This window comes from Megascapheus bottae, chromosome 30 (genome assembly GCF_031878675.1).
Source record: "Megascapheus bottae isolate mThoBot1 chromosome 30, mThoBot2.hap1, whole genome shotgun sequence".
Taxonomy (NCBI): Eukaryota; Metazoa; Chordata; class Mammalia; order Rodentia; family Geomyidae; genus Megascapheus; species Megascapheus bottae.
The window spans coordinates 11,585,631-11,600,200 of record NC_143538.1 but is presented as its reverse complement, the minus strand read 5'-3'; the positions used below and the strand labels follow the sequence as shown (position 1 = coordinate 11,600,200).

The following is a 14,570-nucleotide window of genomic DNA, read 5'->3' as shown; positions in this document are numbered from 1 at the left end:
CATATAGACAGGCCCAAACCAAGTCAATTCTTCCCCTGGTTCCTTATGACCTGGGTGTCCACTCCCAGTCCATTTCCTTGTTTCTCCCAACAGGTCTACATGCAAGACAGCTACATCTCAATAAGTAACATGACCCCTTACGGGGACACATGCTGGCTTTGATTACTATGTTCTGCATGCAAAACAGTAGAGGAATATGCAACACTAATACCTCCTCTAGAAGAAGGGCGCTGGCTTTGATTACTATGTTCTACATGCAAAACAGTAGAGGAATATGCAACAGTAACACCTCCTAGAAGAAGGGAACACAACTCAACAGGACAATCTATTGCCTTTATTGTCTTGTTCTAAGGGCCTTAAAGAGAAGGGACTCAGGCATAGATATATGGGTTCTCTTTCTACCCTGCTCCCAGTGATGAGTCTCACTGGAAATTCCCACAATGCCTGGCCTTACGAGAGGGAAATGGAGGAGAAAATAAAAATCTCATAAGCTCTTGAGAGTAAGAAACTATTACCCAAAAAACAAAGGCTACATACATTCCTAGACTCTGGTGTCATCCTTGAGCAAAAAAAAGCCCAGCGAAAGCCTAAGGGCTGTGTGTTCAAACACCAATAGCAGCACACACACAGAAGGAAACATCTGAATCTACTGAGATCCATAATTTTTCCATTACATTTGGCTACTTTTATTAGCTGTCAATGTAATAGGCAAAAAGTGAGATGACATGAATAGAAAGAGCAAAGATCCTCCAATTCTACCCTTCACTTCCAGGATGGTGGAAAGAGCAGGTAGATAAATGCTTCCTCTAAAATGCACATATCACCTCAGAGTCAGCAGCGCTACCAAAGAAAACACTGGATTGTCTTTAAAAAGGGGGGGGGGGGGAACTGGGGCCAGGAGTGTGGCCTAGTGGTAGAGTGCTTGCCTAGCATGCACAAAGACCTGGGTTCCATTCCTCGGTAACACATACACAGAAAAAAGCCAGAAGTGGTGCTGAGGCTCAAGTGGTAGAGCTCTGGCCTTGAGAAAGCCCAAGGACAGTGCTTAGTCCCTGAGCTCAAGCTCAGGACAAGGAAGGGAGGAAGGGAGGAAGGAAGAAAGGGAGGAAGGAAGAAAGGGAGGGAGGGAGGGAGGGAGGGAGGGAGGGAGGGAGGGAGGAAGGAAGGAAGGAAGGAAGGAAGGAAGGAAGGAAGGAAGGAAGGAAGGAAGATAGGTAGGTAGGTAGGTCAAGGAAAAAGCAATCATTTGGCTGGTAAAGAAAATCTAATTTTAAGTCCCTCAAGATTGTTCTTTTGATCCAACACAGAATGCAGATCCTAACATTTATGCCAACCATTTTAGATGCTTAAGAGCTGAAACAAATCTTAAGAGATGCCTAGCTATTATATACAGGAGAAAACACAGATCAGAAAAATTAACTTTCTCATGATCACTTATAAATGCATAGTCAGGCCACTAAATTCTATCTTTCCACACATTATCTGTAGATAGTTTCATACTTTCATACCACTTGTGACTTTACAACCTGAGCTTCTCTGGGGCAACTGTAATGAAAACCTGCAGAAGAAGCCACTGTAAATTTCCTGGAAACTCTCCATTTTCAGGAAACTTAAGTCTCTAAAAAACTTACATGAAAAGGCTGAGGAATAAGTTTTCTTGTGGTCGATGCTAGCTAGAGCTTTGGCCCCAAACGGAACAAATAAGGGGGTCTGGTTCTTTTAAATACCAAAAGTGTACAGAAGCTCACTGGCGACTCTGAGACCAATTTGTGTTTTCCTAAGTGACTCACAGACCACAAACCTACCGAAGTAAACAGGACAGCAGATACATTTTTAAAGAGTGTGACTGTGAAGGTCACTTTGAACATCAGCATTACAGCATGTCAGGCAGGTTAGCAAGTAGCTAGCAATTGCCATAGCTTCCCATTACTATTGAGCATAAAGGCTGTGATCAGCCACAAAAAGCAAAGTAGTTTTTAACCAAACCTGTAGACTAAGGATGGGAAAGCAAGCTTGTCCTCTTGAGATAAGAGAAACTAGTGTCTCCATTTAAAAAAATAGTAATATAAGGATGGAGAACTGAAGATAATAGTAAGTAAGAGGAAGGAGGTCTAAGAACAATACTCTAATGATAACAGCTCTGAAGATGCAAACGTTAATGTGACTGTAAAAAATGCCTAAAGAAACTCAATTTATTTAGGGCTTAGTTATATAATTATTTTCTAAAATGGGGTGGGGGTGTGTGGTTCTGATTGAAAATGCTTTCTTGACAGGGAAGAATGTGTTAAGTGAGGTGTAACTTTCCCAGTAACTCAACATACAGAGTTTTGTACTTGTTCTTGAGTGTTTGGTTGCTAGGTCCATAGACACCCTGACAAGACACACTCACTGGTTTGCAGTGTAAACTGTTCCATATGGCTAATAACCTAATGCAATGGACAGCTGGAAAATGCATTACTTCAGAGATACCTCAAAGAGCAGATACACCAGGGAACAGGCTATTTCCTAATGAACTTGGCTATATCTTGCACAGAAAAGACCTTCCTACACACACTCCCCAGGATACATGGAAATGCTAGGTACAGACCAGGAGTCTGAAAATGTTCCTTGCCTATAGTAGAAACTCTCAAAGTGAATGTGGCCAAAAGCTTTCTATTTTGGATGAACAAATTTAGTGTCACCTACTACTGGTACCATTTGGCATGTGCTTCTATAACTTTTCACAGCATTTTTATGGAAATAAAAGGCAAATCTAAAAAAGCGTACTGATCTCTATACCAAAAACAAGTTCTGTTGACAAATACCACCTTGGCGATGTTTAGCAGCAGCTGAACCAATCAAATGAAATTATAAGAGCATAAAATTTATTTTTAAATGAATCAGCTTAGATGCTACAACCCCCAGAGAAATTTCTGCAAAGGTGACTAAAAGTATGGGGTATAATACATGGATTTAGAATCTTACTACTAAAAAAGCAAAAACTCAACCTAAAAAGCCCAGTGCGTTTGACCTCTGACGTGTACCCTCAGAATTATTCCTGAGCAAACAACAGTATTATAGAAGCTTTACTAGCACAGGAGTTGGGTTCTCTTCCAGCTGGCTGTTAACTAGCTGTAAACAAGACAAACTGTGTAACTGCTCTGAATCCTTCTCTCCTAGGTTGGCCTTAGATAATATTTAAGGTTCCTTCCAACTTTAAGTCTCAGAAATGAAACAAGCTCTATTATCTCGTGATCCTGTCCAAGAAGCAAGCAGAAACTGAATCTGAACCGTCTTATTCTACTCATTAAATGAGTGACCAGAATATAGAAATCTGAAGTCATCAAGTTGAATAACATCAGCTTGTTGTATATTAATGTGTTAAGAGGGGGAGGAGGCAACAAAAGTAATCCAAACACCTGGAGGCCAGTAGAGTATGTAAAATAGTGTTGACAACTGTAACTGCTGTTAAAACTCTACAATGATCACCACCATAAAATGAGGATAGAGATGAATGAACTTTACTATGTGTACTTTAGGGGCTTTGCCTCCTGAACTCTAATTTTAAACTGGGCTGTTTCAAGAAATACGCAGCATCTAACACGTATGTGTGTTTATTCTCATCTTGGGAAAGCCTAGTTCCCTGAGCCATAATTTTAATGTGTTTATTCTCTAAAGTAGGTTCCCATCCATGTCAGGTCCAGGAAATCTTTTTATATGGTACAAGATGGGACAGATGTATGCTTCTTCCACCTGGCTGCATTCATCAGAGCCTCCCTCTTCTGTCTGGAAATGAACCATGCTGGCCAACCACAAGAGCATCTTTTGCAATGCTTAAAATTACAGGGAAAATGAGATGAAGAAGGGACTGAGTATTAAAGGGGTTAATTTTTATGAACTGTGACAGTGATAATCTTCATCAGATAAGTCCAGGGTCCAGGGCTAAGCCCTAGACAGAAATCAGCAACATGAATCACCACACGATTGAGATCATGAACTAAGAAATAGGCACCTGAAGCTAAGGATGTGTGGGCTTGGTTCTTCCACATTCTAGCGGGCTTCAGGAAGAAAAACACCTGCACCTTCCAGGGGCAAATAGCAACAATTTTCTGAAAACTGCCTGCTAAGACCCGTTCCCAGGCAGTATCAGTCAGGGAAGAATCTGAAACAGGGACAGGTTAGGACAGTAAGCACCTTCAAACCAGTACACTCTGATAAAATCAGGCCATCTGCCAGTCATACGGTAAGTGAAGGTAGAATCCTGATTACCTACTGTGAGAACTTGAAAAAAAGATACCACGAAGCCCTCCAGTGGGCAAACACAGCACACCCTCAGGTCCTGACAAGGACTACTGCCTTTCTACCAGCCACTGTGCCCCCTGTTAGCCCAAACTGAAATTCAGCTTTCAATAGGTTTCAAAAACCTACTATGTACCCCTGCATGTGCTGTGTTATACTAGTAGATACATTGAGACATATAATACTATTTAATAACCAAAAAAAAAGTAAAAATACCCTAATGCACAACAGAATGAAATACTATGCAACGATGCAAAGAAATGAACTAATGCCCATCTGGAAACTATTCTGCTAAATAAATGGATTTAACAATGTCAAACAACAACAATAACAACAAAAAATATCAACAGACTACACAGTGTGTCATTTCACGTATAGGGAGTTGTAAGCTGGACACAGTGACTCATGCCTGTTATCGCTGTTACCTGGGAGACAGCAATCAGGAGGATGGAGGTTTAATGACACTCTGGGAAAAAAAGTGAGATTGCAATCTCTGCCAGTGAACTGGCCTTCCTATCAGTGGTGCATAGTTATGACCTCACCCTCGAGGGGAGTCCGAAACAGGCCCAACCAAGAATGTTTGAGACTTTACCTGAAAAACTAACTATAGCGAAGAAGAGCTAGGTGTGTGGTTCAACTGATAGAGAGGCCCCGAGTTCAAATCTTGGCATTACCATAAAAGAGTGAAGGGAGTAGACTTATGAGACTGTTAGTGGATGAGGGGAGGAAAAAATGAGGACAGGTGGAATGCTAATGGGTCCAAGGTTCTTCGTGTGATGATGACAATGTTTCGGTAAATATATTAAACCTCACTGGAGACACTATATTTGAATGGGTGAGTTCTACAGTACATGAATTATATCCTAATAAAGCTGTTCACGAAAAACAATCTTAACTGAACATTTCAGTTTCACCAAAAACAAAAAATTTCACATTTAAGATTAGTTTTCCCTAGCTATAAAACAAACTAAATCTTATTTTTGGTGCTATCACTTTCTGTGGGAAGAAAGACTCAGGTGAAACAAATGGCCCCTTTGTGGCCATTCTCACTGTGTGGCACAACATGTGTCAACACATGTCAAGGCCCTATGTCTGTGTAGAACATTTCTCACTATGCTCTCATGCAGAATACATTCCAAAATTCTGCAATGTGCTTCACATCACTCATGAAAGTACAACTCCAATATTATGCTCACATTTCTACCAGAGACAAGGGGAACAGTACTGTTTGTGCCCCCTCGCCCTGTAACAAAAACCAAGGCCATCACTCAGAGCAAGGTAAACAAGACCTGTGCTCACAGAGGCACCCCCACACTCACCACTGGGGTCTCCGGGCCTTGTTTCAATTGAGGGGCAGCAGTTCCATTCCCGACAGTCGCCTCTTCTGAAACTGAACTTGCTATGGTCAGACTCAGAAAATCCCCTTCATCTTCAGCTTTAGTACCTGGCATTTCTGGAGAACAAGAGGTCACAGAGTTAAGTGCATTTAAAAAAAAAAAAAAAAAAAAAAAAAGATTCCTATATGTTACGCAACAAACTCCAGGTTAGTGTCTTGTTGGTTTTTCCATTGAAAACAACTTTCCTGCTGTCAGGAGGTGGCGTCATTTCTGACCCTGTGCCAATATACAGCTTTATCATTTGTGTGGCATTCCCCAGACCTTGGTTTGGAGCTTCAGCAAGGTCTAATACAATGTCTGTTGAATGTCCATTTCATCAATGACTTCATAACGAACCTGAGAATGGTACAGATGACTCCTGTGTGGCAGTAAGCCCCAGATTAAAAGCTGGAAGTGGCTCTTGGCCATTATCAAAAATCAAGAGACTTGTACACAGGAAGCCACTGAGAGCGAAACAAAGCCTCTTGGGACAAATCTTTCTTTAAAAATGTACTATATACATGTAAGAGTAACCACAAGTGTCAATCTGACTGAAACACTGTATACACATTTATGAAATGTACATGTCAGGAGACATTAATCAGAATAATTAGCATACACTACAAAAGAATCACAAAAATATTAAAGTAGATTTTATTTAGGGTGTGGGTATTAATTAGTAGACAAGAAAAAGCAATTGGAAATGAGCTCAAATACAATCAAAACACTTTAGGTTTTTCTTCTTTTTTTTTGGTCAGTCCCGGGACTTAAACTCAGGGCCTCCATAATAAGTACTCTCCCACTTGAGCCACAGCACCACTTTCAGATTTTTCTGTGTATTGGTACTGAGGAGTCGAACCCAGGTCTCTGTGGGTGCTAGGCCAACACTCTACCACTAGGCCAAACTCCCAGCCCCATGATCAAAGTACTCTATGTACCTGTGCGAAAACAGTACACAGCTAGTTTGTAAAAATCGGTTTAGAAGGACAGGAGGGATGAAGAAAAGTGAAGGGGGATTGAGTTTGATCACATCACACCGTATGCACAAGATGTGTCAAAATGAAACTCCCTTATACAATGAATTGGTACTAATAAAAAATGTGGTAGTAGGCACAATCGCTATGTTCATCTGATCATATAAAATACTATTTATCAAAATGAACTCCAGGAAATGGAAACAAGAGGGTCTTTTTCTTCTTCTTCTCTGATGCTGTTTTGTTTTCATTTCCTTCTGTCTTATTTGCTGGTTTATCTGTCTTTGGGGGAGGCACAGAATAGTGGAACCAAAGGTAAACAAATACAGCAGTCATTACACACTATGTTGAAAATAAATTATACAACTTGTAGGTGCAGACAGGAGGAAAAAACTGAGAGAGAACAAGGGAAAGGGTGACACTGTCCAAAAAAAAATATATTCTTTATCTGACTATGTAACTATAACCCACTCTATGTATCACCCTTAAAGTAACAGTAAAGAAATGTTCTTAATGTGGTAGAAAAAGTTATGCACTACACATCTTGAGCCATCCATCACTACCATCAGTAAGACTGAACTATACTGTTGTTTTAAGTATTCCATTTCTTCCCCTCAAAAAAAAAAATTTTTAAAAACTTTAACTCCTTATCTTTACATAGCTTTCATGCATGTTCTTTTTAAAATGACCCTCTTGAGGTCTGTATTCAACAGATCCACAGCAGTGGTTTTCGTTAGTTAGCCACCAAGCATCACTAGCTTCCTGAGCAAATGATAAAAGTGATACTTAAGGCAACCTTAGGCTTCTAACAATTCTTTAAAGGGAAAAGATGGCCAAATAGTCAAAATTTACCTTACTATTCCAAATACAAATGGAATTTCCATGTAGAAAAGTTGCCAAGGTTATTAAGTTACCTAGCAATGCTGCTGCTTTGGCAAATAAAAATGTTCTGTACACCAGAGTTAGGAAGTTTCTGTCACCAAAGAGTAAGTTAAGATTTATTCTAGCAGAAAGTGTGACATGCCCAAATATTTCCTTTGATGTGGGAAAGTCACATATTTATACATATTTTCCTTGCCCTTATAATTATATAATCGCAGTAATTTTAAATAGGTAAATAAGTATCCTTGCCCAATGAAGGAAGATACACTACATTTCACAAAACACAATTAAAATCTTTTTTTTCCCCCCTAATCTATCTAAGCAATCCCTAAAGAAGTATTCTACAGCAAAGTATTTTGAAGTGAGGTGGAGTAACTGAAGGGTTGGGAGATGGCTGAGAGATGGATAGTTTTATTATTTGGGGTACAAACTCATTTCCCTGTTCCTATCAACAGAAAATATGTATCTTAGCAAGCAACAACCAGTCACAATGGTAACAATGATACTGAAACTTGAGGGGTGTTGGCACTGGCAGGGTCAGTCATGCACCTTCAGTTTTCTAAGCATTGTGGTCAATGCTTTTTGAGAGGAAAAGGAAACTTCCCCTCTTTCTAACTGTCCACTGCCAAATCAGCATCTAAACCTGCGTCTTCTCAGTCATAAAACAACAAACACAATTAAATCTGTGGGTGGAATGCAAACTTCATAGAAAATACCCTTTGGCTCTGAGATCATACTCAGGTGCTTTTTGTCTGAGACAATTTACCAGGGACTTTCCCCCAACCATTGCTATTTCATGAAATGGCTCTAAAATGGAACATCAGTTCTCTAATTTGAAACTGTATCTGTGATTCCTTCCAGTGGCAGAAAAATTATCCAACACAAAACATACCAAGTCTAGATCCAGATACACTTTTGAAATCGCCTTTTATCCTTCTTAAAAACTTTCGAATCTTAAACACCATTTCTTAGCTTATTTACTACATATGCACTACTAAATGGCAACATTTCTAATTCTGATTTCACCTTTTCTCATCCAGCCCTGGAAGCACCCAACCCCACATAGTTCAAGTTGCTTAAGTTAAATTCTGACCACGAAGGCAAGAGAAATAATTACAGCCTGTGTCCAAGGACAGAGCACCCAATAAAAAGAACACAGCCGGGCATCAACTTACAGCTCCTCCCATTCTTATGAAATCCCAATGTGCTAGGGCCCCAAAATAGATTTCTTATTTTGCTTTATTTTAAAAACTAGGACCTTCTGCATTTAAATTCTGTGATCGCAGTCAACAGATTTCTATCACTAACAATCTAAAACAGTAATGAACTGAGAAAAAAAAAAAAAAAAGAACTCTGAAAGTCACCAAAAATCCACTTCAAGTTCCTTAAATTCTACTTCAAGTTCCTTAAATCCCTTACTAGGTTAAGGGTGGGTGGTAAAATAGCTAAAAACCCTTTATTGAAGAAAATAACCACTGTGTTTAAATTGCTCTTCTTCCCAAACAAGTTCTTAACTTTTGTTCTGTTTATTCATTTGTCTCCACACCACACCCCTATACACTCTTTACTGGCACCAAACACAACCAAAAACTAGAAGGAACAGAAAAAAAAAAAAAAAAACTATAAAGACAAAACAGGCTACCTCTTCCCTACAAAACTGTAGGGGCTGACATGGAGATGGACCCTGTGTCTACAGGTGGTAGCAGGTGATATGAAAGCCTATGTTACACCAACCTTTAAAGACTTCAGAAGGCAAGACCGAGTGAGAGCCCAACTCCAGTTTCAGCTTCAGTCTCAACTCCCAGCAAGTTTTATTCAGATAGCTTCTTTCCACTGAGTAATAGTGGTTTTCCCTCTGCCTTTTCTGGACATGGCTACCCGTAGACGGGGCAGGCTGCTGTGTGAGCAATCTGCTCCGTGCAGCTGCTTCACCAAGATAAGCCGACACAAGGTCAGCCCAGTGACAGGAGCTCAGCAGGCTGGGCTTGGGCGGAAATCCTGCATCCTATCCCCTGCGCTGTGCAGGGTCCTGAATTTCCAGGCTGTGCCCAAGAGCATCGGAAAGTGGGAACTGGAGGATTGCTCCTCAGACAGGAAAAGGAGGGAATGCACTCCACCCCAAACCTAACCAATGACCTAATACCACCATTTTGGATGTTGGGCCATCCACTTAAAACAATACTTACAGCTGTTCATGAAACTACTTGGCCTCTAAATTTACTCAGACTACAGACTGAGATAGCAGGGAAGAAGGGAGTTTCGGGCTTATAAATAAAACACATCCTTTCCAATACTGTTTTATGACCCTGAAGAAAATAAGACTATTTGAATTGAAATATTTACTAAATTCCTTTGTCCCTTTAAAGCACCTCCGTTCTAGGGACTGTCTTCAAAACTGCAACTGTTCCAGTGTCAGACAGAGCCATAAGACTTGAGCAATCAAGTCATGAGTCCATGATACAGGAAGTAAAATCTATTCAACCCTAGTTGATGTACATGTACATCTCCTGATAACAGTGACTATGAACTTGGAAACTTACACCAGTAAGCAAATGAGACCTTACACTGTGACTAGTGTATCACCAAAACTCAGGGAATCTCCTTGGAAACTAAAATCAGTGCTTACTTTGCTTACCTGCTGCTGGCTCAGGTTCTTGGACAAGAAGAGCGATTTTCTCTGGCTCCTCCCTTCTAACAAAACATCCCTTCGGGCTGCTGGTGGCTTCTCTGGTACTGGCCCTTTGCAGGGTCTCCTCAGGTGAAAAAGTGCTGTCTTTGTCCACAGAAGCATTCTCTGGGCCCAACTCAGAAGAGGGCAGTGCTTCCCGTTCAGTCGCCAGTGCTCCAGAGACTCTGATTTGCTCAATGACCGTCTCCACTATACGACTGGCAGCCTCTTCTATCGAATCTGCTCCCCCAAGTACAGCTGAAACCATGCCAGGCAGAGAGGGAGTATTCCTTTCCTCACCAGGTGCTGAGGCCTGTGTGACTTGTCTCATGTCCCCGGGGGTCCTATCGTCAAGAACTGGGGGCCCTGTCTCTGTGGGGAGTTCCTGAGCAAAAGGCAGAAAGGCTTGTTCCATGACAGCCTCCTTGGGGTCAGTCGTGGGACAGCTGGGGTCAGCTCCCTTCTGCCCCCCTCTCTGGTCATCAACAGGTACCATCTCTGGGGCTGCAGCTCCCTGTAGGCCAGTCCCACCTTTGTCTGGAGGACTAACGATCATATTCTTCTCTCCGCCCAATGAAACTTCTGGAACTGGGTTACCTTCCGTGTTGTGCGATATATCCTTCCTTCTGGACTCGGCAGCACTTTGCTGAGTGTTCATCACTACCACATCCTCCATCACATTTCTGCCTACCTCGGAGACACTGAGTGTCCCCGGGGTCTGGGTGCTGGTGACTTTACCATCCACAGGAAGAGGAAGATCACAACTAACAGCCTCAGACTCACTAGGCAGCAGGCCTGGCAATGAAGATGAACTGCTGGGCTCTGCCCCCAAGACTTCCTCCCTTGAGTCTGCAGCCAGAGTTGCTCCTGGTGGCACCAGGCTCGGCGGGGCCCCACCTTCAGTCAGCAGGGAGGCCTCTTCCTTGTTATGTGTAGTTTCTGTCTTCAGACAGGCAGAGGGTGTGTCCAGTGAATCGCTGAGCTGCAGTCCTGTGTTCTCAGTACTGGCAACTGAGACAGGTTTATCACCAAATCTGGCTGTCTCTGGTGCTGGAGGTGGGATTCTCTGTTCTTCTTGCCATGTTCCTGAAGAAAGGGTGTCTTCCTCAACAGAGGAACAAGTCACTGCTTTGTCATCGTCATTTCGCCCCTGATCTGCTGCGCTTTCTGGAACCACCAGATTTTTCCCTTCTTCAGTCAAAACTGACTCAGGAGCCAAAGCGGCGGTCTCCACACTTAGCAGAGAAGGGTCAGTGGGCGCATCAAGGATTGCTGTGTGGCCAGGTCCCTCCTGCTCCTCACCAAGGCCAGTGGGACTGGTATTTCCCATGCTAGGCTGAAGCTCTCCAGTAGTAGGAGACAAGGGTAGACTTGCTGCTCTATCTCCTAGCAGCTGTTCATCAGGATCCGCTGAATCTCCTTGGTCTGGGCCTTCCCTGCAAGCTGCAGCCCTATAGAGTTCAAGAGTTGCTGTTCCCTTTTCTTTCTGGGAGGGGACAAGAGAAAGTGCGTCATCTTTGGTTACTGATTCACCACTTGGACTGCTTGCCAGAGAGAAAGCGCTGTCTGATGGCACAGACTGGTCTGGCACCAGTTCTTTCTCAGTTTGAGGGACAACCAGAGGCAGACATGAAGCTACCTCAAGTAAATTCACTACAGGAGCATCTAGGTTCACATCTTCTCCTTGGACCTTTCTTCCTTCAAGAGGGCATTCCTGGGTAACACTTACAGGATCAGAAGTGCTAGGGTCAGCTTGTAGGTCCTCCAGGCAGGCTGCAGGACACAGATCTTGGGTGCTGGGCTGCTGGGCTGTGGTTTCAGGCTGTCTCCATGTGTCACTACAATGCTTTACAACCAGCTCGCCACTAGAAGGCACTGTGCTCTGCTGACATGCAGACTCTGAACAAAGTTTATCGTTCCCAGTTGTACAACAAACTGGTGACTGACTGTTTTGGCTTTGAGCACAAGATGAATTAGTTTCTGATTTCTGGTCAAGCATCGCATCAGTTTTTAGCATAGGGAAAGTTAAATCACAGGGGGACATTACCTCACACATGCCTGCCAGGGGAGTGTCAAGTTCTGACCCATTGGAAATCTTGTCCTCTGCAACAGCTTGAACTACCACAGTGTTTTGCTCTCCTACAGTTTCAGCTAGCTCCTCACAGCTTCTTAGAATTTCCATTCCCACTGTATTTTCATCAGGGGTTTCTCCAGAGCTCAAAGACGGTGAGGACTCTGCAGGTTTGTTATTGGGAGCACTAGTGGCAGGCAAACAGTTTGGAACACCATTATCCACAAGTTCACTTCGGACTTGGGTATCAGCGGCTCCAGCCATGCTGATAGAAGAGTCATCAAGTTTTTCCTCTAAAATTTCTCCAGGGTGAAGGGTATTATCCTGGGTGGTGGCAACTGGGTTCACGAGACTCTGTTCTACTTTTCTTGTACTCTCCAGGACACGGGCATCAGCTGCTGAATCATCTGCCAGTTCCCCTCCCGAAGAAAGCAGGGCTGTACCTGGTTCTGTCACTGTGTCTCCCAGCTGTACACTGTCTCTGTTACTCAGAGATTCCTGCCCCAGGGCCACTCCAGAAAGTTGTGTTCCAGTTTCTTCATTTCTGGGACTACAGGATGGAAGGTCTTCTGTGTCCTTTCCTCCACAGTCGGGCAGGCTCTGAAGACAGCCGTCCTGATCAGACACAATTCCAGAGTCCACAAGAGGTGCTGGCTCCACCTTTTCCACAGTTTTCTCCACGCCTTTATTTTTCTTCCTGTGAGAAAAGTCTGCATTCTCTTCCTCAGCCTCTGTTGACAAATCATGGGGACTTTTAATCTGCTCAACAGGACTTCCCTGGCAGCAGAGAGTATTTTCAATCTCTTTAGGAAGAGAAGAAGAAGGCGGCTGGCTATTCGGGGATTCTGATGCACAAGGGAGGAATTGGCTCTCTGTCTCTGGGGCACTGGGCAGACAAGAGGGATCTTGTGCTGTCATTAAGGGTGTGAGATTGTCCATCTGCTTGATGCTTGTTTTCTAGGAGGAAAGTAAAGGTATTTTTAACTCTATCATTCTATAAAGATATTTTAACTGTATCATTCTGTTATCGCTTCCCACTGCCATATCTACGTATCTTTGGATATTAAAAATGACTTCAAATATAGAAAATGACTTTTTAAATATGTTTAGCCTACTTTAGAAAATCAAAGGAAATTGAGCTTCAAAAACTGTTTTTAATAAAGCACCTTAGCCAGGCACCAGTGGTTCATGTCTATAGTGATGGGAGACAGAGATTGGAGGATTATGCTTTGAGGCCATCTAGAACACAAAAATCATGAAGATTCCATCTCAACCAATGGCTGGGCTCAGTGGAATGTACCTGTCAACATTAGTGACACAGAAAAGCACAAGTAGGAGGACTGAAGCCAATGCTGGCCCTGGCATAAAGCCAGACTACTTTACCTTGAAAATAAAGAGCACATAAAAGAGCCAGAAGCGTGGCTCAAGTAGTAAGGAACACACTTAGCAAATACCAGATCTTGGGTTCAAGCCTCAATATGATGCCCCCAAAACACTGTGAATATCTTCAAATGAGTAAGTAGCTGAAAAGGCTCTTTTTTAAAGGGTCTTTCGGAGAGGCAGAGCCTAATTCACTTCAACCCATTCACCACGCACATTTGAGTAATAACAAATCATAACCAATTTCACAAAACTCCTTTCCATCGCAAGAAGCAGCCAGGGGCCCCACACTAATGAGGAGTTACAAGTTATTCTGGAACCCCCAAATTATGATCGACCCAACCTAGCTCAAATATTTGGGTTTACAATTTCACAAACAGGGACAGCACTGGACTTTGAACTCAGAGTCCTATACTTGCACTCTACCACTGAAGCCATATCCCCAGACCTTTTAAGGGCTTTTAAGATTTGCTTTTAATATTTTTTTTGTCTAACATGGTCTCATTTTCTGCCCAGACTGGCTTCAGTGGTGATCCTACTATTTATGTTTCCTGAATGGTTGGGGTGACACGCACATACCATAGCATTCAGTTTTGGGTTTTGTTTGGGGATTTTTTTTTTTTTGGTATGGCTTGGTTTCATTTTTGGTTTTAATTGGTTAAGATGAGACCTTGTGATCCTTTTGCCTGGCCTGGCCTTAACTACAGATTTTCCAATTTCAGGCTCAGTAGCTAGGGTTACAATATAGGTTTTCAACTAAAAAACATAAAACAATTCCCTTCTTATCCAATACTGAATATTAAATAAAAAATAAATTATATAGCATTAATAATACCTAGCTTCTAACTACCGTCAGACAGTATTGTGGTTTGATGCTATTATAAGCCATCTCAACAATGATTTTTCAGGGGCCAGAAGTTTAGCCTAGTGGTAGAGTACTT

General features: G+C 42.4%; 1 protein-coding gene across 1 annotated transcript in view; it reads right to left on the bottom strand.

Moving 5' to 3' along the window:
* Akap13 (A-kinase anchoring protein 13) overlaps window positions 1–14,570 on the bottom strand; it is a 149,452-nt gene that overhangs the window by 71,245 nt on the left and 63,637 nt on the right. The window contains exons 7-8 of the mRNA XM_090321513.1: window positions 10,146–13,206; window positions 5,598–5,731 (exon numbers count right to left, since the gene is read on the bottom strand). Coding sequence (XP_090177639.1) covers window positions 5,598–5,731; window positions 10,146–13,206 — 3,195 coding nt within the window. The remainder of the gene's footprint in view (window positions 1–5,597; window positions 5,732–10,145; window positions 13,207–14,570) is intronic.